Here is a 26004-nt window from a genome sequence, read left to right as displayed (position 1 = left end):
CAAAATTAATCACACACTTAGCTACAAATGTTTAAATTATAAAAAATCCTTTCTTTTGTAAAAGACAGACAAAGATCTATAGAAAAGTAAGAAAAGTCTTACTTCACAGAGTTTTCTATCCAGCTGAGCCTGAAAGGTTAGATTAAGCCTTTCAATTACTACTTTTGAAGATATGTTGTTTTTCAGCATGTATTTGGTTCCTTCCACAAAGCATGCCAATTCGTGCCCGGGCTGTTAAATGAAGAAGGCATTAGAAAAAGCTAGAATGCATTTCTAGAGAAAGAAGAAATACGTATTCCTAAACATGGCAGCGTGTCACAATTAAACATAACATATTTTGCATTCTATTGAAAACTGCTACAAGAACTTTGAGGGCGTTGTGAAACACCAAATCGTCATGTATGCCGTAAGAAACACCTGTCACATCTCTCAGATAACCTCAAACGGTAAAAGTGACCTCTTTGAAGTATAGTTTCAGCTAATGCTGGGTTTCACCATATCTGAGGAGGCTTACAAAAATGAAATGCTTTTTGGATACACCTAGAGCTGAGCATCTGAGGCCGGACATCTCTGGCCCAGGTTCACTCAGTATTTAGGCACCTAACCATAAAACAAGGTCTTGCGGAGATTTTTCAAAGCAAAAACCTGTCTCTCTTGATTTGTCAGCCAAGCCAACAGAGGACTTTTGCCTGACTCTGGGTATGGTTCTGATTGCACTGATAATGGGAGGACTTCTGCTTCCCTTCCCACCACTCAAGCTCAGTTTTGCTGCTAGTAGTGTATTAAAATCTTCCTCATAACCGAAAGCAAAAGTTATATAAAGAGCAAAGTGAACAAACCTAAACTCAGTTAATACTGAACTTCTTTAACAACTACAGTAGCTTAAAAAAAAATAGACTTACCTCAGCAATGGGGAGACATGAACATGACTGAAAATGAAAAGAGTGAGCATTAAAATCCAGCATCGCTAGCATTCAACACAAAAGTACATTTTTGTTTAGTTTCATGGTATTCTCAAAAGTGATGTACTCACACTGGCAGCTGTCTCCCTACATGAGCAACTTACAGAACTTTCCTGCTGAAAGAACAACAAGTGAGCAATCAGTATTTATTATCATCTCCTTTACAAGCATGCATTTTTACAGAATTAAGGTGCTAAAGAGCCACTTACAAGTAGATGATTTGTATACCGGATAATTTCATGGACATTGCAACTCTGTGCTTGCACAGAGAGCAGCAAACAAGTGAAGAGTAGGTATGGCAGCATGCTGGCATTCATGTGCAACTCAGTCTGATGGGTGACACAAGAATAGGAGGACACTCCTTTTAATTGAGTCTTCACAAAATTCCCATTCTAATATGGAAAAACCCAACTATAAAACTGATACCAGGTGCCCACTATTTTTTCCCACTAGCTTGGACAGCATTTTAGAGAAATCAAACGTGGAATTGAGTCACCTACTGCAGTGACTTTTCTTTAGTACTGCGGAAATTCACAAATGTGCCTCAGGAGTGATTAATTTGAACATTATGATATCACACCCCAACAGGAAACAATGGTTAAAAATCTACGAAAGCATTTTTTTTTCAGATGTGGGTTTTGTCTCCTGTGCTTGTGTAAATTATGGTTCCATGAAAGTGAAGAGACAATAATGTTCAGCATTGCCAAAGTTCCTGAGAAGACAAACTGGCAGGCTGCAAGCTGGCTTCCCCCTGGATTCAAAGCAGGACCTTTCTCAAAGAAAGTTGGTAATGCTGCAGGGGTCTGTTGAGCAGACAGACAAACGGACGGAGTTGTGGAGCGGTGCCTGCAGAAGTTGTCACACTGAGTTACAGCTGCCCCGTCCGGAGAGCGATCCCATAGTCCTTGACTGAGATCCCACCTTTGCCACGTGCAAGTGCACCAGTGTGCAGATAAGTCGCGCCCTCAGAGTGCAAACGCTGACTGCAACGTCGCATCCAACCCGTTCCTTTTTAAGCAGAACGGAGTGGATACAAAAATAGTCCTAGGTGACCAAAAGGGTATTAACTGGGAAATTGTCTCAGATGGAGTCTCCAGATCAGGCTGAATGTCTGCTAGGGCTTTCTGTGGCCACAGAGGTTTTCATTTCTCAGCAGAGCAAGCGGTAGCCCTTCAGATTTCTTTTAGATCCCCAGTGTTGACTTTTAAGCTTCCCTCCTGTTATGCCTTAAATCCCGTTATGCCTCGAAGATCTTCTCCAAAAGCTTGAGCCTTCCACCAGTCAGTCTGGCTGAAGGATGAGCACGATCTCTCTGGGAACTGTCCTGGAAAGAGAAAACACCGCATTGCAATGTGCTGGTTTTTCTCTGGCATTTTCCTAGTGGCAAGGGATTCATCTGGCCGAGCGTGGCTCCGCTGCCTGCCCGCACACCACAGGGAGCGGAGGAGGATCTGCCTGCTGCTCCTGCCCTGCCTCGCTGCCTGCCTGCCTCGCACCGTCTCTGAGCTGGGGCAGATGCTCCCTGCCTTTTCTTTGACGTTCATCCTTAGGTGGTGTAGTGTCGGAAGTGTACATCCCATTAGGCAGCTACAGCTTTCACACAGGCCCCAGGGAATACCTAGAAAAAGACAGATACCCTTCCTTGACAAGTTAAAGCTGGCAGCAGGCTACGTTACGATCAACAGACGCACAAAAGTATATCACGGGGAGGGATGGCATTCATGAGCCAGGCAGTGGCATCTTTCAAGGCACTGGGCTGTTAGAGAAGGGCTAAAATCATTGATTTGTGATCGAGAGCCTGTGATTCCTTTGCAAAGTAGTAAAGAGACTTCCGTGACAGGTAGGTCTCCCTTGAGGAAACAGCTTTTTGCTCAAGCAAAGCAATGGGCGTGCTGCTCTCTGTTTCTTCAGCCAGTAAAGCCCCACGGCAAGAGCTAGAACAATTAGTTCAAAGCATAAATCCCCGAAGGAAATAAATGTTGTGTGACATTTGTGGGGCGCTTGGTTTCTCAGATGGTTGAAAAAAATGATTTTACGTGGTTTTACAGGAACAAATTCCCAAGCATCTTTGATTTAGCCAAGGTTGTGCAAGGAATATGGTAACAAGCCATGGGGAGAGAGGGGCAAGGGGCTCTTTGTGACAGCCAGGAGTTTCTACTGCTTCTTGTTTTTAAGGAAAATACGTTCATTAGAAATCCCATTTTGCCCAGTAGCTGCTACGCTCTGTCTTTGCAAGGATTTTACAAAATCTGACATACTTAGTAGGGTCTCCAGGGCCTATTAACCTGAGGAATGATGTCTCAATGCAGCTGCCATGCTCTGTAAGTGAAAGCGATTGGTGGCATAAATTGTATGCAAGATACATAATTAGGACCTTTCCATACATGAGATGTAATTATGTTCACTGGACAGTAAGCAGATCAGATAACTTCTTCCCAGGCCTTTAGCCCAAAAGTACAAGATCTGTATTTTTGTTGCTAGTTGAAAATCAGAATGGCAGAGCTTCCAGGGCTCCTGCTCTGCTCCCCAAGCCTGCATTTCCTCCTCACGGTCTCTATCTGCCAGCGGTGCCAGTGCTATCTCTACATCTTTTTGTTTCTCTTTGATTGCTTAGTTAAATCCCTCTCATGCTGTTGTTGCTCCAGGGCAAATAGATCACCAGAGAAGCTGTTTTCAATTTACAGTGAATCAGAAATCACCAGAAGTCAAACTGGCAGAGGAAGAACTTTCCATGTATTGGTTAGAGCAGCACAGAAGTGAGTGGCACTGGTTACGGCTTCTTTTTGGGGAGTTTAGGCTCTATTCTGGCATTTAGAGGCTGATCCAAAGACTGTGGAAATTAATATTTGCTGCCATCCCAGCAAAAAGACCGGCTTTTTAATATAATCTTTAAAGACTTAGTTTTGATATTTTAAAGGTCTTCATTTTGATGACCAGTTGTGGCAACGTATTTTCACAAATATGTTGTCCTTTGTGCGTTAAATGCGATCAGCAGTTTATTTTCTATTCTCATGTCTAGGCATCTGCTCTCCCTCTATTCCTCTCCCTTAATCTCTCTTTCAGCAACACAGGCCAAAACGTAGAGAGGAAATAGAGATTTTTCAACCATTGCTCAAAAAACCTGAAACAAATTCATAATAAATTCAGTAGCCAAATTGCAGTAGGTAGGAAGGTGACTGTGTGAGTCCGCTTCCCTCTGAGGTCGCAAACCCACAAGCCTCAGAAGGCTGGGTGTCAAAGTGAGGAGCCACCAATGCTCAGTCTGGTCTTTCTGAAACTTTTTCTTCCCTTTTAAACTTTCTGGATGAAAAAATCAGAAACAGAACGAAGAACTGAAAACCAGGATTTTTAATAAAGGTCACCAAGCTCAAAGGTAGCGGGTGCGTTAGCCCATAGAAACATCCCCTACATTGCCATTGGGAAACCTGAGCAGGGAAACTCGCTGTGGTCAGCCTGGGACAGGACCATGCATTAACAGATCCTCTCTCCCCGTACTTCATATCACTTCCCCACGTGCTAAAGGATGCAGTGGACGAGCAGAGTAAGGAAGGAGGCAGAGAGCTCCTTCAGCCAAGGGTACTGCCAAGACCAAGGTGCCAACATCAGCTGGGTGTGCCTGGTTCAGGATCAAACTTTGGAGCAACAGGATTGTAAGATTTCAGCCCACAACAGGTATTTGGAAAAGGTGAACACACAAAACTCTCCCAGTACATTTCTGTGGTCTCCTACAGGCACTTCCCTCCAGCTTTTTTGGAAATCCTCATCTAATGTCCTGTACATTTTTATGTGTAAATACTTTGGGAGATACTCTCTTTTAATGCACCTATTTTGATGAGAGGTTGATTGACTGAAAATGTCGCACAAACGACCAATTTCCAAATAACTATTTCAGCCTGGTCAGCATGAACCTCTAGATCTTCTGAGTTCTCATGAGAGAATTTGCATCCCACTGTAGTGTTTCCAAGAAACTCTGTACAGTTTGGGTTTTCTTTAATGTAGAAAAAGGATTCCTTGTAGAAGAAAAATACCAAGATAACATACCAGCTTGTTTTATATTTGCTGTGTACACTGATCTAGATGTAAGAGCTTGCAAAGACCACAAATGAAAAGATGCTAGTGATAGTTTCATTTTCCAGAGATAAGGGGGCTTGGAGTATTTTTTTTCCTTTCTTTTAGATAAAGATGACATACGCTAGTGTAGAAATAAAGGAAAACAGGGTCATTTTAATTCTTCCACGAAAAGGTAAACCATAGCATAGTAATAGCAAGATTGCCTATGACAGAAAGGTGTAAAATCCAGATGAACTCAGGGAACATTTCATGTGCCAGCTTGAAGAGGGCAGTGGCACCTCCTGCTAGCCACACGCTCTGCTCTGTCCTAGCAGATGGACCACGGGACGTCCTCAGGATTCACGTTAGCTTCTGTAGGTAATGGACCCCCCATTACTTTCAGAAGAGTTTTAATTAATTTGAAACCATTTAAACTAACTAACTAAAACTAGTGGTGCTCAGGGGCTGTGAGATGGGGGAGCACACCTTCAGAGCTGCGAGTCATCCTTGTTTCATGCAATAGTGTAGTCACTGGAGCTTTCCTGGGTTTTCTAGCAGGGGAGCCAAGCTTTCCATGCAATGACATTTAGCAAGAGCTGAGGCATCTAAAAGCAAAAAGCCCTGACAGCAACATGCCAGCCATGCTGGGCATTGCACATATTGCAAGTGCATCTCACAGCCAACAGCCTCCAGAAGTAAGCAGAGGAAAACAGGAATTGTCAATAAAGGTCACCACTTGTCTTGTACTTTAAGGTTTTCTTGATGCCATTGCTCTCAATTTAGCATCCCCTTTTGTGGGCCTGACCGCTTTCACATCAGGAAAGAGAAACATTGCAGAGCTCTCAGATCGTAAGTCCACTCACCCTTCCTTGCTTGTCCCACTGTGAGATGTCCCTGGGTGCTGGATTCTCCTCTCAGCGCAGCATGCAGAGGAAGGTTGAACATGCAGGACAGACAGACAGCACAAGGCATTCACTCTGTGGCTGCGTTAGAGCTCTTAATCAGCCAGACCCACATTGCAGCTTGCTTTTCATGCAGGAGGCATTGAAAAACCACCTGCAGGCTGCTTGACTGAAACACAGCAATCACAATTTAATAACGAAATAAGCACGGATATTGGTTCACACCTAGTTGCATGAGTAAGAACAGGCTGGCCCTTCTCCATAAGAGTTGGCAGGACTTTCTATACTATGTGTAAAGTAGGGTATGTTCGTGCTAAAAACATGGCGGGGGAATAGACCATGAGCTGGTCCAACCCATGGAGATGAGCTATGTAAATCCTGGTGCTTTTACAGCAGGGGAGGCTGTGTAGGTGCCATTCTTGAAGCACCAGGTGTTGGCAGCAGGGCAGTCTCAGCCTGTGCTTCCCCAGTTGCAAGGTTCTTGTTTCTCCAAATGTTTCTCCTTGTGACCCAAGGTTATCCATTGCTTTCTCCATCACTCACGAGGACCTTCATATTCTTTTCAGAGATTTGGTGTTCTACAGTCCAGTAGCCTTACTATTTCACCTATAGTAAGAAAGGATTTCTCGATGTATCCAGCATTTTATATCTTAACAGTGAAGCCTCATATGGGACCTCTGAGACCCCCTTGAAAAGATACTCTCCTGCTGCTGCATGAATGGCTCTTAACAGGTTGGTTGTTCCACTAGTGTCTGATTCTGGAGCTGTCACAGGATCTACAGTTTAGGAAAACTGCTTTGAAAATCAGTGTAACTACTTAAATTTCCCCTCACTGCATGGCTTAATTCCCTTTGGAGCCTATTTCTGGAAGGATACTTTACATACTACTTATCTAAGTTGGCAATGATCAGTCTATGCATCACTATAGGAGCCTATATAAGCAGAAGATGGCTTTAGGGAAAGGAAGCTGTTCTTTTGCAGTTCATATTCAATTTAGCAACTTGAACTTCTCACTTTTCTCCTTGGATCTCACTATTTCTTCTGATTCGACACTTTACCTTTTTCTTCACAGGTACAAGACAGGCATTGGCCTTCTTGGCTTACAGGAATACAATGTCTAGGAGAGAAATGTGCACTATAACAACCTCTATAACAAAACAAGGAACTTCAGATAAACCAAGGAGATATATCTTAATGCCTGCAAAGACGTCACCCCTACTCCCCTGTCTCAGAGTACAACAGAAGAAGAGAAACTGAGATGGGAACTGTGATCTTGCCGTCCCCCGAGGTGTGGAAACACTAGGCAGGGAGTCCCGAGGCATGTGAAAATCTCAGCCTGGCCTGGAGCCATCACTGGCAGGACTTCAGCAGGCACTAAAACCGCTGGGAGTGGTCATGTGGGATGTCAGCTGCACCCTGCCCGGGAGAAGGACGCAAGGATGTTATAGGTGCCCAGCAGCAGCAGGGATGCAGAAACACGGAGGTAAGGTGGCCCCCTCCTTGCCCCCTGGCCGGAGGGCAGCCCCAGCCTGTTCCCAGCTCGCACCCCGTGGGCACCATGAGGCTTCTCCCAGCACCAAAGACCTTCCTCCAGGTCAGGGCTGTTGTCCAGAAAAATAGCTTTTCACTGGGAAATTGGTTCCTGTTTGTTTGGTTGTTGGTTTTTGTTTTTTTTTTTCAATGGGAAAATAAGCTGCTGTTAGCTTTTTTCCTTCCATGGCACTACATAGCGTATAAACTGGGAAAAACAGCTACACAGCCAGGATCTCATTAAGTAATATGGGGTGTTGTAAGAGCTGGAACACCACCAGTGGCATGAAAGTCTGGCAATTACAGACTCATTTGAGGCATGACAGGTCTGAGTATGCTTTCATATTCCAGGCAAGAAAAGCATAGACGTAGGTATCCCTGGTCCTTCTGGTCTCCATTCTCATTTTTTACCAATTTCAGGATTTACTGCATTTATCTTAGAGATGTGGGGCTCTGTGAGCATCTGTGAACAAGCTATCAAGCAGATGGCTTCTCCTACTCCAGCGTGCGTGGTGCTGGGGAACGTGCCACCAACGGCAGGTCACTACAGCCGCAGCACTGACAGAGGAGCAGGTCCGTATCCTGAATTACATGGACACGGGGGATTTTTCTTTTCTGTAATTCAGGGGCAAAACCACCAACATGTGCAACCACTGCCCCATACAAGGGATTTGAATCAGCTGTTTGCCTGCCAGGCAAGGCACTGTTTTAAACATCCATCAGCAGGTCCCCGAAGAGGATTCCTTAGAGATCCTAATTTCTATCAATGGATAATGAAGAGGATTCCTTAGAGATCCTAATTCCTATCAATGGATAATGATATTATCTCTAAAAATTAATGCATTTGAGATACCATAAAGAAAATCATTCACAAGACACAGACCTGTCAAGTCTCTGTGTGCATAAATTGTAATTGCCATCCCTCATCTTCGAGACATGGGGCTGACCCCCTGCAGCATCAGCCAACCCCACCACCGGACCTCTTTCCTCGGTGACACAGCCACGCACTGACTACTTCAAAAGCAAGACTAAATTATTTATCGGGCTCTGTGTGCAGGGCTCCGCTGTGATCAATCACAGCGATGGGTACAACCGTACCACAAAGTGCTGTGCCTCAGAAGCTGCTTGTCCCAACGCTGCTGTGCCTGGCTGAGCGTCAGCCTGGCCTCCTGCGTGGTGGCCAGGGCTGCTGTCACCCCCAAAACCCTCGTGCTCCAGCCCGGCGTTGCCTTGCCTCACTGGTGGTTTGTCAGTGAGTGTTAACGAGGTGATGCACTGATTAACCAGAGCATCCAGGGCTTGCCTCCCACGTTGCCGGGCTAGGGAAGACATTGGCAGGGCAGGGTCACCCCAAAAATCACCCGCATGCTGCCCGGCGTGGGGCTGCCCTGTTGGGAAGGGAGCGTGGGCTGGTCTGGCTGCAAACCTGGACTCGGGGTTGAATGGAGCAAGACAGAAAGAGATTGCCTGGCATCTCCAGCGAGCGGCACACGGCCGTGCCCTGCCACGGACGAGGATGCCATCATGTGGCCAAGCTTTTTATCCACTTCTCACTTGCTTTTCATGTTTTTCTATTAAAAGCTTTCTGCCCTGCTCCCTTTCTACACCGAGTAGTCCACAGCTCTCCCTGTCAGCTCCTTGTGGCAGGTGTGTGTTACATGAGAGTTTTGTCCGAGTAAATCCTGGGCATCAGTCTCAAAACCGGTTTAATCGGATGAAGAATAGCAGGAAAAATCACCATGCAACTCCGACATGGGTCTCAGGGCTTTATGCCCGGGGGCACTGAACAGACCAAACCCGCAGGATCATTCTGGCAGGATCATTCAGATACACAGCTTGTTGCAAATCTCATCAGTTTAATTAATTCATCGTCCATTTTACATAATGCAAGCAGATAAGCAACACCATTTATTTGCACTGAAAAAACAGTTTCCCCGAGTGTTATCCCTGGACACATGATATTATGCATCTAAAGAACATGTTTTACGTATATGCATTAAAATAGGTAACATGGAAAGGATGAATCCTTAAATGCAGCCAGCAACAAATACTTGTGTGAAGGCTCATCAGTTTTATCATATTGTTTATCAAAACCAGTTCCCTGTGTTCTTGCCAAGCTCAAAGGCACTGTGAGCCTCCTCAACTGCAAGTCCTGAGATGAAGCAACACCAGCTGTTTCTCCCACTTTTTAAGGACAGTTTTAGGGGAAGCCACACTTCTGGTTTTAATTCGGGCCCCAGTGAAGAGGAGCCCAAGGTTGGGGACCCCATCTCTGAGTACTGCTCCAGACCTGAGTTTTTAGGCACTTTCTGCTGAGGTTTTCAAGTCTTGTCGCCAACTCCTCCATTCATCCAAGGAAGAGGATGTGGGAGTTTCTCCTTCCTTCTCCTCCTTTTGTGGAGGAAAGCTGGATGGCTGCTTCAGGTTGTCCTCAGAAACCTTTATTGAGGGCATCTACTAAAACTGCCATTGCTGGGCTTTTTCCACAGAGCTCTTCTTCTCCAGAGGCAGATAGAGGAGGAACCATACATTTCCCAGAGGACAGTGTTGTCCCAGACTGTTCCCCCATGCTGCATGTCCCTCTGCCTGCGAGGCTGTTACCCCTCAGCCTCTTCTGCCAGTGCCACCAGAGTCCTCTTGTCCCAGCAGAGCTGGTTCTTCTTGGGTTTTGGCATCAGGAGCTCCATGCTTAGAAAATAAAGCATGGAGATATTTAACAGCATAAACAGAAATAATAATGATGTAGAAGATCTTGGAATAATTGAAAGGCTGAGGTAGACCAAAGAGAGACCTGGGTCTGCCCCAGTTGTCTCAGTGGGATTGCAGCAAAGAGCTGGAGGTCTGAAGCTGGCCTGTGTATTTTAGAGAATAGTTTGGGATAAACTCTGCATCCCTTAGACTTCCTTTGGTAATGGTCTCTCAAGGCTGCAAAGTGATGTCTGCAGGATTTGGCAGTTGGCAAGCTGGACTGTCATGTCAGGGAGATCAGAAGGTCTAACAAGATACCTCTAGCAAGTCCCTGGAGGGCTACACAAGGTGAGTTAGGTAAATTAATAGGCAGCCATCTGTATGAAATGTGGACTTGATTTATTGTTTCTGAAGAAAAAGAGCAGCTTAGTCTCTGAACTTAACATCCTCCTGTTTTCCAATTTAATTTATACCTTGGATAACAAACTGAAGTTGCTGAAGCCCTTTGCAGTTTTTCGTGATAATGTGTTAAATTGTGGCAAACTGGAGAGTTCTGTGATGTAAAACACCAGTATCCGTTCCTATGGATGGAGTCACCCGTTTCTTTGATCCTGAAAGCAAGCTAGGATTTGGTGGGAATCCAGACCTTCCTACACAAAAAGCACCTGCGCACCCACCACACCACCTCCTTTCCTTGTTCACAAAAAAGACAAGCATTACGCACAGTGTTGTACAAAAGACGCTCCCTCGGCCGATGTCAGGTGGGCTGGGTTTGGGTATATCTCACTCGTGTGGGTAAGGGAAGTAAGTTGTTCTCTCGGCTCAATGGGAAGAATGTCATCGGTGAAAAAGCCCAACACCACCATGGGAATTACTAAGGTGCTCTTAGACAACAAAGTGAAAGATTTGATAAGAAAATGGTGTTTGGATTTGATTGAGCTGATGCAGTTTTCAGAGTCCTCCAGGGACTAAGTCCGTGGCAGAAGAGAAAGCAGGTAGGTGCAGGACAGGAGTCTTCGATCAGAGCAGCTGAGCCCTCACCAACACCACACTGCTGATTTGGCTCAGGAAAGTAGGACTTTCAGGTCTTCTTGGCAACGCTTTTGAAAGAAGAAAGAAGGAGGTTTATAATGTACTGCAGAAAACAGCAAAGACTGGCAAGAATAATCTTGAGTATTTAACTGCTAAAAAAGTTTCTGTAATCAGATATTTTTAATGCTGCTCCTTTATGCAACCCTAGGTTTATGAGGGAAAGAGTAAAACTGTGAGTTGATAGTCAAGACACTTTGAAAGGGCTTAATTGCAGGTCTGTGTGGATGGATCAAAGGAGGAAAGGATATTGTGCAGGGACTTTAGTGAGGATGATATTTCAAAACTTATAAAATGTTAGAGAATATTCTCCTTTCAGATTTTCTTTTCTGATTCACACTCATCAAAACAATCACAACAATCAGAACGGATTGTAATGAAATTCCAGAAGATCTGGAATGAAGCCAAAATCCATCGGCATGTCTATTGTCTGCTCCAAATCCCACAGACCCAAATTTGAAAAGTGTTTGAGTATTCAGATGTTGGTACCCATGTAAGTTATCTGGCTTTCAGAGGATCTATACAATTGCAACTCCATTTGTTTCAAAGATTAATTCTCTAATTTTAATAAAGCTAGAGGGTCTTTATGCGCTGACCTGGAAGTTAAGGATTGGTCTCAGTTTGGTCTCTTTTCATTGCTTTGAGGGAAAGTTCATAGCCAAGAAACATGGCTGAACTCATTGGGAATCCTCGCACTGCATTGACCGTGATGCCCCTAAAAAAGACCTGTTGGGGATGGAGAAAGGTTAGAGCATAGGAATATACTGGCTATTTTAAGAAGAAGAAGAAAACATTGAATGAAGTCATGGTGGGATTCTGAAGAACCAAATCTTGGTTTGCTCAGAAGATACACTCTCACTGCCGGTCTTTGCTGAAGTTTGCGCTGGAGAACGGACACGCAATGGCAAAAGTCACTGGTTTGGTGTCATTGTGCTCCATGCTCCCTATGGACGCCCATCAGTATCTGCCAGCAAGAGCTACAAGAGGTAAAGGGTAAAAAAATGGCCTCATGCCACTGGTGTAGAGCAGAAAGCAAGAAACCTAAAAACGTCTTCCGGTGTTGTCCTACCCAGCTACAGTCCCTCCTTCCCTTTCCATACATACACGTGCGGGGATCATGCAAACCCCAGGCTACAACAAGAAGGCCGCTGCTTTCAGGCAGCAAATGCTGTGACTCCTGGGGCTGGGTCTATGGGCGCAGAAGACATTTGGGAAGTAGAGAGGGAGCGGTGTGGCTGCAAGCCAGCCTGGCTGATGCAGGCACTGCGCCATGTGGACTATTTTGCAGGTTTCACCTTTGAGCATAGAAACAATTTCTTAATCAGCAGAAAACTAGGTTTACTCTATACCTTGCTGAGAACTAGCTCTCACCACCGGCTTTGGAAAAAATACTCGATAGAAGCTGATATTTTCACATGTGTGTTCCTAAGGTCAAGCTTTGGTGCTCATACATATCCCAGAGTTTTCTTTCATTAAGATAATAAATATGAATTTATACAGCCAGACTTCCCCATGCTGCTCAATATATATTTTTTGAAAAGATGCTGGCATTTACAAGAGTGAAAGACCCTGCGGCTTTTAAGCGCTTGAACAGTAAAGTGCTTTTTGGGAAGTGGAGAAGGGGCCCGTGTCGCTCTGTGGCGGTGTGCTCCCCCGCCCCGCGTGAGCAATAACCACCAGTGCGGGTCATGGGGACTGCGTCCAGCTTATGCTGGATTTTGGGGATGGATGGCAACACAGCAGCCAAGGGCTGTTTGGAGCAGGGACCCAGGCATCTTGCTGGTATGCAAATATTACTATAAGTCAAGCGTCTTAGTCCTTAAATAGTGGACAGCCCAAGAACCCGTTGAGCTCTCCGGCACAGCAGCGGGCTGCCCGCCAGGATCTCCCCCTGAGCAGGGACGCCTCTCAGGGTTACTCCTCGAGGTTGAGAGATTCTTCGCCGCAACAGATCCTCGGTAAGTGACTAACAGCACGCTAAACTGTGAGATCTTAGCTAAGTAATATAAAGGATTGATTGCGCATATATAATTCTTTAGACATAAACCGTTGACCAAGTCTGGGACTAGGATTGGATCCAGCCGCACCTAGACTCCTCTCTGAGAAAGAGTTTAGAAAGCAAGGGGGTCCTCTCTGAACCTCATGACTCAACGGGAGGGTCTCCCTGACAGTCCTGTCTGACCCTGTCCTCTATGCAGTAAAGAGTCAAGTGTACCTTGCCATTGAATCTTGTTAAACCACTGTCGCATTTACCCTTGAACCTTGTTAACTCACTGTTTTATATCAATAAAGTATACTTTTGCTTCTCTCTTTCGAATGAAGTGCACTCTCACTCCATCCACGACACGCTCCGGGCATTGGCTTGTCTCCCTTTGGAACCCCCCCTCACTACAAACACTACTGCCTGGTACGTGCAAGGGTGTGCACAAACCACTCACGCTGGGGTCAGCCTATTTACAAAATGGTGATTGCAGGGAGTATCTCGGCTGGCCTGTTTCTCACAAAATCACTCCGTTAACCACCCAGGCTCATCACTGTGGTCACTAATCTAAACACCAGAAGTTCAGAATAGACACGAAGAATCACACCAGCAAAGCAAGGCCCCTTCCAGGCTTTACAAAGGCAAAGCTCCCACAGCTACTGTAAGAAAGCACAGAAGTTCTTGGCTGCAAGACCGAAGCCCATAGGCGTAAGTGTCTAACCAGTATTTTCCCTGAAATACTGAGCTCTGCTAAACATGACTATATCTTGTATTCAATAAATCCAGTGCATGGTGCTCACTTGTACAAGACAGGATCAAAACATCTTCACATTGTTTAGGATAGAGTTTGCAACATGAAATTGCAATATTGGGATGTTTAGGATATTACTTGATTTATTGGGGTGTTTTATTTTGCTAGGAAAGATAGAATTTTCTGGGAGGAAATTCAAATTTTTGCAGTATCTGTAAAGGAACATGAGAGAGCCAAGTTAAATAATAACGAAGATTTATGCAGAAAAGCCCAGAGGCATAAATTTTTTTCTTCAGAATGAACACACCTGACTATGGAGAAAGAAGAGGGCTATATTTACGTTTTTTGTGTACACCAGGCAGTTATTATCAGCACTGTGAATGCTGTTCCTTTGTCCCAGAATGAAAACATCCAGAGCTGGGTTTGCCGTTTATCAGTTCTGTGTCTCCCAACATAGAAAAAGATTTTCCTTACGAGGGAAGCACCTAGTCTTATCATCAACTGTTGCTTAATCCTATTGCCAGCTTTGGTCTGGGTGCCAGGTATGATAGCAGAAAAACTGCAAGCAGCTCAGACTTCAAACAAAAAAACCCTAAGTGCCCGAATGAGTTGTTAATATTCAGGCAGGACAAGGAGGGTAGGGGGTGAGGATGAGGATGGAGAGAGAAGGGAAAACACATGGAAATTCCCTTTTCAGCCACCCTATGTGAAACTGTGAAACGGCATGCCAAACTGAACATGCAGGGCAGGGGTTCTGCATGGAGCCCGGGGCACCCTGACCCTCCTCCGACCGCCGAGCATGGTCTTTAGCATCTCTCCAGTGCCTGTGCTTCAGCTCACTGTGACTTTCTTCACTCAACAGCAAAAACCGAACCAGACTGCAAGCTCCTGTGATGGCTGGCATAACGTAGTGGCATGTTGGCAAATATTTAAATCACACTGACTTGTGATTTTGCAGGTTATTTTTCTTTTTGTAACTTGTTACTTTTCCCTCAGAATGTGAAAATTAACACTTTGGAGCTAAGGGCCCACATGATGTTTTGATAACAACTTAAATACAGATTTATTTCAATATCAGAAGATGTCTCTTCTTGTAACCATGCATTTGCAGCGCAATAAAGCTGCAAACCCTGGTTCTCTGCCATTCACATTTAACTGAGGCAAAGTTTGCAGGTAGAACAAACAACTTTTATTGCACTAATAGTCAAAGTCAGAAAAAGGAGATACGTTTTTGGCATGCAGCCTTTCTTCATGTTTGAAGCCGAAGCAATTCTGATTTAAAAGCATTCTCAATCTACTCTGTCTGGGTGCAAAAGGAGGGTGGGCTGTGCAAACCGCAGCATCAGTTCTACCAAAGCATTGCCCAAGGCAACCAAACGCACGTGGGGTGCCAATGCAGTCCCACTGGAATCAGTTCCCATTGAGTTCAGTGTCAATGGGAAGCATTTAATCTCTGCATTTTGTAGAAGCAATCAGAGGCAAGATTTTCTGCCTCTGATTTATGGTAAGTCGAATCATATTCACAATTAAATGCACTGACATCAAGTTAATTACAGCAGCAGACTGCTACCCCCAGTCATTCATTTTTTCATTGCTGTAAGGCACATTATTACTTTCACTATTATGATTTAGAAAGAATCTGCACTAAAATTACCTACTGTCATTATTATAATTCAGTGGTAACTGGCTTTAGCTGTCTCTCAACCCTGCAGATAGGTTTGTAACAGCCATTGTATTTCCCAATTGAAAATTAAATGCCTAATACCCAGATTTTACTTCAAATACCACTTACTTTTAAGCCCTCGTTCTGGTAGCTCTGCAAGATACAGTCAAGGGTCCCTTTGTACTTGTTTAAATAAACTCCATCTGCCTGAAGTCGACTTTTCACAACATCCATTGGAGTAGCAGTCCCCCAGGAAATGGCTCCTAGAAAAATGCAGAAGTATTTGAACAATTTCTTCTCTGTATTTCCTTGGCCGCAGGTCAGTGAACTCAGAAATTCACCTCTCATCTACCACATCATATTTATGGGATTTTCATTTCAGGGCATTCACCCTGCTCACAGACAGGAACGGTATTTCTGGGAGCAAAGTTCCTTGTTTCTGGAAGAAGCATTGAGATTTTGGGGCTTACGCAGGTAATCAAATGCAGGCAGCCCAGGAGGTGCTCCCCCAGGTGAAAATACATCTTCTGCCGTGCTTCTGGTGGAGCATGGACATGCCGTGGGCAGAGCCCAAGCTGGAAGGAGCTGCCGCTTGGGGCAATTTCAGAAAAACTGGAGTCCTCAGATAATACTGTTGAAAAGCAAAGTTTGAGCTGAGAATGCAAATGAAGAGGCTGGTCCATCTCATGCAACCAGGATTAGGCTCCATGCAGCTGAGATACATCGTCATTCCTATAAAGAAACCGTCTATTTACATTGATTAGCCTGCAGCCGAGTGGGATGTTTTGCCTCTCTGAAAAGGTCAGCGTGTGACCGCAATACATGGCCCAGTTGGACAGGCAAGAGTTTTTTTGGACCTACGTGAGTGTTGGGGCATACAAGAGAAGCTGTCCAGATGGGACAGGGGTCTGTTTATTTGCAGGAGAAACGGAGAGGGCATTTTGTAATCATTACCTGAGCTAAGGACTGACTTGCATTTAGGGGTCTGCAATTTAGAAATGGCCAAGAAACAGGGAGTGGGTGTAGGGGTGACCTTACGCATGAAAGCATGGTGGGGGATGAACATGCCAGTCTTACTGGCAGGTGTACACGGGAAAAAAAGAAGATCAATAACAGTCAACTCTGCTTCTGCTGCGTGCAGGTAGGGTGCACACCCTCCTGGTGGGCAGCCAACAGGTTGAAGTCCTTTTCTGGAGGCATCTTGGCCACCGTGTATCACTGGCAATGTGATATGCAGGCTGCTGTGAGAAGACATCCAGGGAGATGAAGGTGCTGGCTGTTTTCCTTCTTGCTGACGTTGAGCCTGATGAAGATGTGATAACGTGACTTCCATAAAGTTTGTCAAGTCATAAAGCGCAGATGTGGTGTCAGGGGACCTGGCCCTGGGGGAGGAAGGTCGTTCAGCCCCATGTCCTTTCCTGGTGAATGGGAGGATGTGGTGGCCCCTGAGCCACCCCCGGGAACCTTCCTGTCCTTGTTTTGCCACTGTTGTGGGAAGAAAAGTTGCTTACCTGCTACACCCCCTGCCAGACAGATGGAGGAGGGATTAGGGGAAATGCATCCATCAGGGGTAATCCATCCACACAAAAATGTGTAAGGGATGAAATAGAGGCAGTAGCCAGGAACATCCCTCAGAAGCATTGCTCCTGCGCCTCGGTATATTCCTGCTACCCCCTCTTTCTGTAGGACTGTCTTAAAGCAGTGAATTGGGCCTCGGTACACAGGAAATCCAGGAACTGTGGGCTTTAGTTTAGTGTTTGCTGCAAAAAAAGGATACAACTGTTATAATGGCTGTATTGCTACAGAACTCCTCTCAAAAGTCTACCACTACCGAACAGACAGAAATCACTGCCATCCATTTTTTTTTTGCTGGGATCAATACATAGTGTAGGAAAAAAAGTTTTAAGAAAGAGGACTTAGGTCCATTTTTAAAAGATGTTTAGACACTTCAGGACAGATTTTTCTTAGATGCATTGCATGCCTCCCAATAGGTATGTGCCCAGTGAGATTTCCAAATGAGTTTAATGCTGTGTGCCCAATTTGCATGGATTTTAACCACATCTGGTGCCAGGCTGCATCTTTGAAAGCCTTGGCATCTTCAGAGTCAGGCCCTTCTGATGTAGAGGACCGAGCTGCTTTTGAAAGGGCATTACGTTGCTAAGCTGCATGGAGGCTTTTAAAAATTGACATAATACTATTTTATTAAACCAATACAAAAATGTCAATATTTCACAGTTAAGCACCGCAACTGTAATCATGAGAAAGGTGTTTGTGAAACTGCTGAAATCCAAGCTGTTCAGCTGTGAAGCTGCGCCGTCTCTTCCTTCGGCCGTGCATGTGCTCCAGGGGGGTTTGCTCTGCGCTGGCAGCCTGCAATGAAATTCAGCCACCGTCTCGAGCAGAAGCAGCTCCTTTTGCCTGCAGCTTCTGGAGGGGTTACAGCTGCCCGCTGTCGTCCTGCCGGTAGCCCCTCCTGACCCGCCTTGCCTGTGCCTGCGTACCTGTAACCCTGCCCCGAATAAGCCAGCGGTTTTCAAACGTACATGTGAAACTTTTGCTTTTGAACAGAGAAGGGTGGAATAATACAGAGGGGTTTATGGGCAAATATGCAAATATATGTGGGACTGAGAGTGTGCAGCAGGAGATGGGGAGCTCACATTACCGCTGGCAGCCATGGTGCTGCTGGTGGGATCTCCAGGGGACCCAACAGCCCGAGGACTCGCTGTTCCTGCCCCACGGCCACGTGGGGAAGGCGGCTCCCATGGCTCCTGGTCCTGAGCAGACCTGCCCCTGCGTTCATTATAGATCCCAATCAGCTGGAAATGCCAGCAGAGGTCTAATCAATGTCATTGATAAAAACCCTCCCCTTGAGCTGAGCAGGATGGGGTCCATCCTGAGGCAGAAGGAAGCATTTTTAGCTCAACTGCAGTGGCACAAGGCAGCAGAGAGCCAGGCCTTGCAGCAAAGTTGTCCTAAAGCTCTCGGTAAACACAGAGAACTGGCAGAGAAGGGAAAAAGAAACTCTTGCTTCCTACCTTCAATGTGCGGCTGGATTTGCATCTGTAGCCTTATCTTTACCAGGTCCACAGGAGTGCCAATGCCCACGGAGACGAAGCCTGCCACCATGCTGGCCAGAGCCACGTCGGTGAGCACCGGCGTGCGAGATGGGTCTCCATGGCGGAGCTGGCTGAGGAGCCGTTGCGTGTTGCTGAAGACACCAAACACCACGGAGCTGTAGACAGCAATGCTAGCCAGCGGGAAGGACATGCCTTTGAAGAAGCCGGCCACCTACCCGTGGAAGGGAGCAGGAGTTAAGAGAGCGAATGGGACTGAGCAGAGTAAACCTCAATTTGTCTATCAGGCCAGAAATGCAAATCCAAGTACCAGATGTCTCCTGGAACCAACCGTTTGCACATGCTGAGCAAATGAAAATTGATTCATACTGCTAAAGACTTGTAAAGATTGTGCAGAATACAGGATATGCTGAAAGCACAGGAACCCATGTAAAAGTCCTTCTTATGACCAGCTTCTGTCCTGGCATCACCAAAGTCAGGAAAATACCTGCGGTAGAGCTTTGCCAGCAGGTACAGGCAAAAGAGCCACCGTGGATGTAACACCCTGACCCATGCGGAGACGTGGGCAATGTCATTTATCACTCCCTGCCAAGAGAGTAACCTTGAGAGTTACCTTAGAGTTAGCAAGAGAAGGCTGTAGGAATTTGCAGTCTCAATTGCACCAACTTTATTGGTCTTCATATAAGTGCTGGTGTCAACAGTGATTTTGTATAATTGCTTTGTGTATTTACCTATTTATCTATTTGCATTTTCTACCAGCACATTTTAAGTAAGATAAAGTACTCACAGACTCATTTCTGTACACAGCGAGAACACAGTTGAGAGTATTTCCATATCCTTGTCCAGCTTGCAAACGAGTCTACAAAAGACATTAATGAAATACAATTCAAATCCCATGCTTCCAGCCCAGTGAAAGCTCGTGCTACATAAACAACGTGTACTTTGCTTTGAGAGCGAATCCTTCCTTAGTTGTAAAGAAAACAGAGCAATAAAATAAGATATATATGCATCCACCCCCCTTGAACTTTGCCAGAAGCAGGGCTAAACGGGACCTCAGAGGTCTGAAGCTTTCTGCAACATCTGGAATCGATGACTGTCAAATTGCTCTCGAGTCCAGACCAGCTACCCAGGCCCGGCACAGCGCTTGCAGCAGACTGCTGGTGAGCAGTGCTGTCATTGGCAAGGTCCTGATTTATGTGGAAATTGGGGAGTGATGTAGTCTCCTCTGTTTGGGGACTCTCAGTGGAGGTTGGGATGCGTTGCCGAAGGACGGAGAGTAAAACTCTGCTGGGAGGCTTCCAGGGCCCTTCCGATCCAAGGTGGATTTTAAGGCATAGAAATACTAAATGGAGCCAAAATAATTTGGCTCCATCTCAGAAATTCTCCATGCTTCACTCAAAAATACATTTTTACATCATTTCCAACAAAGACATATTGTTTCTGGAAAGCAATGGTTATATCCCTTCCAAAAGATGCCTACAACAGCTGTGAGAAATGGCATGTAAATCACGACAAAGCCTGTATGCTTCAAGATGCTTTCCCCTTCTCACATATATATATATATACATGCAAACATATATTTAGATCATCTTTCATTCAAGCTGCTCACAAGTTTGCAATAAAAGAATCCTAAAGTGATGCATCTTTTGGGCTTAGAGCTGTGTGAGGAAATGGAACCCTATTTGGTTTGCAGGACCTGGGGCTTTAGCAATTAATCTTGGCTGAGGCCAGAGCTCATTTTTTATAGGAAGACACTCACACGTGCTCTTATGAGGGATGTTTTTAGGGAGTGGGGACAGCATTTCTGGTCGTATCCATCAGCACTGCTGGTAGCAGGAATGGCAAAATGAAGCCTGGAGGGACAGTGCCAACCTGTGCTGGAGGCAAGTGCCCAGTCCCCTCCAGTGGCTCAGCCCCAACTTACACCAGAGTGAAGCAGGAACTTTATTTGGGAATTTAAAGCTCAAAGGAGCAAGTGTCCTCCAGAGTTCATGCCTGAGGAAAGCTTTTGGACAGCAAACAGCAGGTCGAATGACACAATGATTTGGTGCAGAGCCCTGCCCAGGGACCTTGCAAGAGGCTGGGGTGTTGCTGTGGGACCCATCCGGGGAGCGAGAAGGACCAAAGCCCAGGCTCACCCCTCACCCCAGGTGTGCTCCGTGCAGCCGTCTGCCCGCACCAAGCACCGAGCACCGCTCTGCGCCTGGCCAGAGGCCATGGAGAAGGCGGCAGCGAAAGCAGAATATTTACTGAGTCCTTATAAACAAGCTGGTACACGAAGACGCCAGCTACGGCTCATGCAGCACACATTGTGCAATGCAGGCACGCCCGGGCCGTGGGTGCAGACCTGTGACTCACGCCAGGGGTCACGGGGCCGGGGGGGACCGGCGCGGAGGCTGGCTGCACCCCGAGCAGCCCAGGACGGGGCGACAACGGTGCACAGCCCTGCGTTCCCTCCTGGCTTCATCTGCATGCTTAGCCCAGGCATTTCCATTTTGCCTCCATGGGCTTGTTTTTTTTAATTTTACACAGTAACCAGGTATTTAGAGGTTCAAGTTAATACATTTTTTTGAGTAACCGAGGGCAACTCACAAGCTGCTCCTCGCACTATATGCCCCTTAGCTAAGCTGTTAACAACCCACTGCTGAAATCCCTGCTGGCATCTCTGTCAAAGTCAGCTGATACCAGTATGAATATTCCTCAGGAAACTTCTCCTTTCTATTACGTTTTAATTAGACAGGGCCCTTGGGTGACACCCAGAATCTGAAGAAAGTTCTGAGGAAATGAATGCAATGTGGAGGATGAAAAGTGAGTAAATGTAAAACTATTGAGAGTATTGCAAGGCTGTGGAAAAACAGCTGCTTGGGTTTGATGGAAGCTGCGACGCTGGGAAGGGGCTAGCTGAAGGAGGAGGCCTGCTTGATGGGAGCCAAGGTGCAGATACCACATAGCCCATCCAACCTTTCGTTCAGTCTTGTCCTCTCCTCCAGGTGGGGAAGGACCCCCCAGGCCCTGGAGGCTGTGAATGCCACTGAGCTGCCCCTTTGCTGGCTTAGTGCTGTGTAAAAACTCTCCTTTCCACTTCCCCTCCCCTAAATTTGGAAAGATAACAAGTCTGCCTACTTGGTATTCCCAGGCTGTGTCCAAAGCCAAGGGCAACAGAGGGGTCAGCCTGACAGTTGTCTTTATAAGCAGTGAAGGATGGGCTCGCTCTTTCTTGGCATCCAGAAACTCAATGCTTCCCAGCAGGATCCTCTCTCAGTTGTTGCCAAACTCCCCCAAATCTGGCAATGATGCCCTGACGGCCAGCCTGAGATGGAGATTGCCTTGGCAACCCTGGGCAGAGCCTGCCTGCGCTGCCCGTGCCCTGGCCCTGCCCGTCGCTGGGATGGTGCGGGCAGCCTTGCGGCTCCTCCTGCATGGGGTCTGCACCCACCCTCGCACGGCGATGCTCCCAGGGCTGATATCACCTCAGCAGCTCAGAAAGGATAGGGCTGGCAGGCCATCTCCCAACCCTAGGAGAGCCAGCTGTGTGCGAGGGAATGGCTGCGATGGCTGGGGAAAGGATGTGGCGTGGAGCCTGCCTCCTCCTCATCTCCCTCCAAGGGTCTCTAAGGTGCAAACAGGACCACTTGGGTCTTGGGTCTGCCACATCCGACAGCCCTGCCTGGTGCCAGCAACGAGGCTTGAACCAGATCAGAGCACATGGGCAGAACAGTTGAAGTGAAAGCTGGCCAGGGATGCCTATCACACTGTGCAAGAGAAAGGAACCGGATCTTCCTCTATATCTCTGCATCAGTAGGGATGGCCAACTTAGTTGGGTCAGGCTTTATTGGTGTGTGCATGGGCTTGTCTGCATCATGCTAGCAAATATCTTCTTACATTTCTAAATCCTTCCCTCTGAGGAATAACTGCCTTGCAGGAATAGTAAATATTGCATCTCATAGCCCTAGAATAACAATTTCAGCACTCTGCTCTTCCAGCATTGCCAACACTAGGAAAACACGTAAAAATGTGCCTGCAGCAAAAAAAAATACAGTTCCCCCATTGCCCTTTGAATACTTGTCTACGGCAAAGTTCAATAAAACATTGGCAGAAGTGTTCAGTAAACCACACATTAAGTGAGGCCAGGTTTAATTTTCAGCATTAATCCTCACCGGAGGAACTGGCACGTATCAGCCAGTTCTTTTAGTTTCTCATTCGAAATTAGCATTGGAGAGGTAGAAAGGCTAAAGTCTACGAAAGCATTTCTACCCAGGCTAAATTCCTCCTTGGGGTGACCCAAGAAGTGAAGGTCTTTTGAAGCATCATCTAGAGAGAGGCCACCTCCCCATCGGTGGGGTTTTAGGTGGTGACATGAGAGCATGGCTCAAAGTGGTTTACCTTGATCGTGTCCAGGGGGTGGCCCACAACCACGCTGGCGGCTCCTGGGGATGAAAGCAAAGTGTTATGCAAAACATTGAAGAAGCTTTTGAGACGGTACAGGAAGCGATGGGTTTATAGGGGAGGAGGAGAGATTTCCATAGGAACAGCCATACTGGGCCAAGCCAGAGCAATGTCCAGCGCAGTGCCCTGTCTCTGATGACAGGCAAAAACTGGGCAGAAACACTTGCACCTTGTCATGGTTTAACTCCAGTCGGCAACTAAGCACCACACAGCCACTCGCTCACCCTCGCCCCCAGTGGGATGGGGGAGAGAATTGGAAAAAAAAAAAAGTAAAACCCGTGGGTTGAGATAAGGACAGTTTAATAGGACAGCAGAGGAAGAGAAAAGAATAATAATGATAAACGAATGTACAAAACACGTGATGCACAGTGCAATTGCTCACCACCCGCTGACCGATGCCCAGCCCGTCCCCGAGCAGTGACCGCTGCCCCCCGGCCAACTCCCCCCAGTTTCTATACTGCGCATGATGCCATATGGTACAGAATAGCCCTTTGGCCAGTGTGGGTCAGCTGTCCCAGCTGTGCCCCCTCCCAGCTTCTTGTGCACCCGGCAGAGCAGGGGAAGCTGAAAAGTCCTTGATTAGTGTAAGCACTGCTCAGCAACAACTAAAACATCAGTGTGTTATCAACATTATTCTCATCCTAAATCCAAAACACAGCACTATACCAGCTACTAGGAAGAAAATTAACCCTATCCCAGCCGAAACCAGGACAGCATCTTCCCCCCAATGCTTTCCTGGGCTCCATCAACTTTACATCTCAAAGGCATCCAAGTGAGAGGAGGAGGTGGTGTATTTGTGTGACCTGGCCCTGAACAACCCTCCTTGCGCTCTTGCAAGCTCATGTAAACTTTTAGCCTCAAAAAGGTGAGGTTCAGGTTAGACACAAGGAAATGCTTTCTTCTGGCTCAGACAGAGATGCACTAGAGCTGACCACTGATGGGGACTGTGAACCCCCAGCCTTGGCCGTTTTAAGAGCAGTTTGTAGAGATACCTGTCAGGGATGATTCAGATAAAGAGGACCCTGCTCTGTATCGATCTCTACAGTCCCACCCAGCCTCATTCCCCATGGTTCTCTGGGCGAAACTGGCCCATTCCCCCTTACCATCCTGCCCACCTACCCACGCCGGCCACTGCCAGGAGCCCCCGCGGCAGGGCAGAGCACAGCTTGGTTTCCCTCTTCTCCGAGAGGACGGAGCAACCCATTTGCCATGGCCAGGATATGGGTTTGTGTGCTTGTTGCAAACAACACCGGCAGTTGTTAGAGTGTTTGTGGAGATGGTGGGTAATTTGTGCTGCTTCCCCATCTGCAAGTCTCTTTGCAAACCAGTGTCCCCAAGTGCTTTAGAGACAACATGAAATTTCTCACTTGTAGTAGTGGATTAGGACTGAAAAGAGCATCATGTGCTTGGTCAACACATTATGACTTTACTCAAAAATGTATTATAAAAGGTGCCCTCTCCTCCTGGACCTTAACCTGAGACCACCTGCGGTCCAGTGCTATGCATGAAAACGGGTCGCTGTCACTGACACCGAGCGCTGGTGGCTGTTTACTCCCCAGAGACGTCCTGTCCCACTTCTGGGGGTGTGCGGCAATAGCACAGGGTCAGCGGGGCAGAGGGAGGGACTGCGTGCTGCACAGCCTCTGCAAAGATCCAAAAATCAGCTGCTCACGTAATCTTTTGGCAGAGGTTCTGGGTTTTTTAGAGTCAGCTAACCTATTAACCTCGCCTGGCCGGTCAGGATCCGTGAGCCAACTTACACCCCCTTCCTGAGCCTGGCATGAGCGGTAGCCTGGGCAGAGCTCTGGTCTGCGGCGGCCGGTGCCATGATTGCCCCTCTGCCAGGCCGCTCCCGCAGCCCATCCTGGGAGCAGGCAGCTTAGCCGTGCAGTTTATCAGCTGCTAACCTAGGGGCAACTTACAGTTCTGTAAGACCTACCACATTACTGGTGCCTCTACAGATCCTCACGGTTCATTTTCTTTCTGGTATCTATTTTCCCAGTGTTTGCATTCAGCATTTTCAGCAGACCGGATCGATACCCCTCCCTGCCAGCATCGCCGCCCTGGCCATTAGCCTGTTTGCCCTGTCGGGATCGCGGGGTCAAAGCCAGGCGGGGCCGTTCCCGGGGGTGTGTGCGGCTGGGGGACCCCGGGTTGGCTGCTGCGAGCCCCGGCTGCTCCGCTCCGAGCCCCGGCTGCTCCTCTCCGAGCCCCGGCTGCTCCTCTCCGAGCCCCGGCTGCTCCGCTCCGAGCCCCGGCTGCTCCGCTCCGAGCCCGGCGGTGCTTCCAGCCTGGAGAGCAAGGAGGGAAGAGCCGGCGGGGGCCGGGGCCGTGCGGGGTGGCTCTTGCAGCCGCTCCCCACCTCGCTGGGCACACAGCAGCATCCCACGTAGTGACACTGAAAATTTAAGTATCCCGCCGGTGGCAATTGGATTAAACTGCACTTCAGAGCCAAAGCAAAGCAAAGCAAAGCAAACTGCTGGTACGGGCACGCCGGTGGGAGGCACAGACCGTAGGTGACACGGAGGATTTTATCCCCACGCACGCTCCTGTCCCCCCATCGCTGCCTCCCCCCCCCTCCCCGAGCCCACGGCACCACTTACCGCCCACCCAGCCCGCCGCGAAGTCCTGCAGCTGGAGGCTGCCCATGCTGCGCCGCCGAGCCCGGCCCGCCGGGCGGGGGGTCCCAGCGGGCGGGGGTCCCACGGGGCAGGGGTCCCCACGGGGCAGGGGTCCCACGGGGCAGGGGTCCCACGGGGCAGGGGTCCCACGGGCCGCGCTCCCCGCGGCAGCCCCGCCGCAGAGTGTGTCCCAGCCGCTGTGACATCACGGAGCGGGGCTTAAAGGAGCCGCGCAGGGGCCGGCGGC

The 26004-nt window shown here is 47.5% G+C and overlaps 1 protein-coding gene across 1 annotated transcript; it reads right to left on the bottom strand.

Annotated features, from left to right (window-relative positions):
- Window positions 1-11824: 11824 nt before the first annotated feature.
- SLC25A48 (solute carrier family 25 member 48) lies at window positions 11825-25785 on the bottom strand. Its single transcript, XM_072873124.1, has 7 exons — window positions 25740-25785; window positions 23074-23117; window positions 19478-19549; window positions 18652-18904; window positions 17128-17376; window positions 15746-15879; window positions 11825-11947 (listed from the first exon to the last, which is right to left on the bottom strand). Exons 1-7 carry the CDS (start codon window positions 25783-25785, stop codon window positions 11825-11827), a joined length of 921 nt encoding a protein of 306 aa, XP_072729225.1.
- Window positions 25786-26004: the final 219 nt, after the last annotated feature.

This window comes from Ciconia boyciana, chromosome 9 (assembly GCF_034638445.1).
Source record: "Ciconia boyciana chromosome 9, ASM3463844v1, whole genome shotgun sequence".
NCBI lineage: Eukaryota > Metazoa > Chordata > Aves > Ciconiiformes > Ciconiidae > Ciconia > Ciconia boyciana.
This window is presented reverse-complemented; position numbering and strand designations above follow the sequence as displayed.

What these genes read in the sequence shown, in the direction of transcription:
- SLC25A48 (XM_072873124.1), bottom strand. Translation starts at nt 25,785, where the DNA reads ATGGGCAGCCTCCAGCTGCAGGACTTCGCGGCGGGCTGGGTGGGCG. An exon ending in AATCCAGCCGCACATTGAAG is followed by an intron (nt 17,377 to 18,651) that starts GTAGGAAGCAAG and finishes CTTTTTTTGCAG; the next exon opens with CAAACACTAAACTAAAGCCC. An exon ending in ACCAGAACGAGGGCTTAAAA is followed by an intron (nt 11,948 to 15,745) that starts GTAAGTGGTATT and finishes CATCCCCAACAG; the next exon opens with GTCTTTTTTAGGGGCATCAC.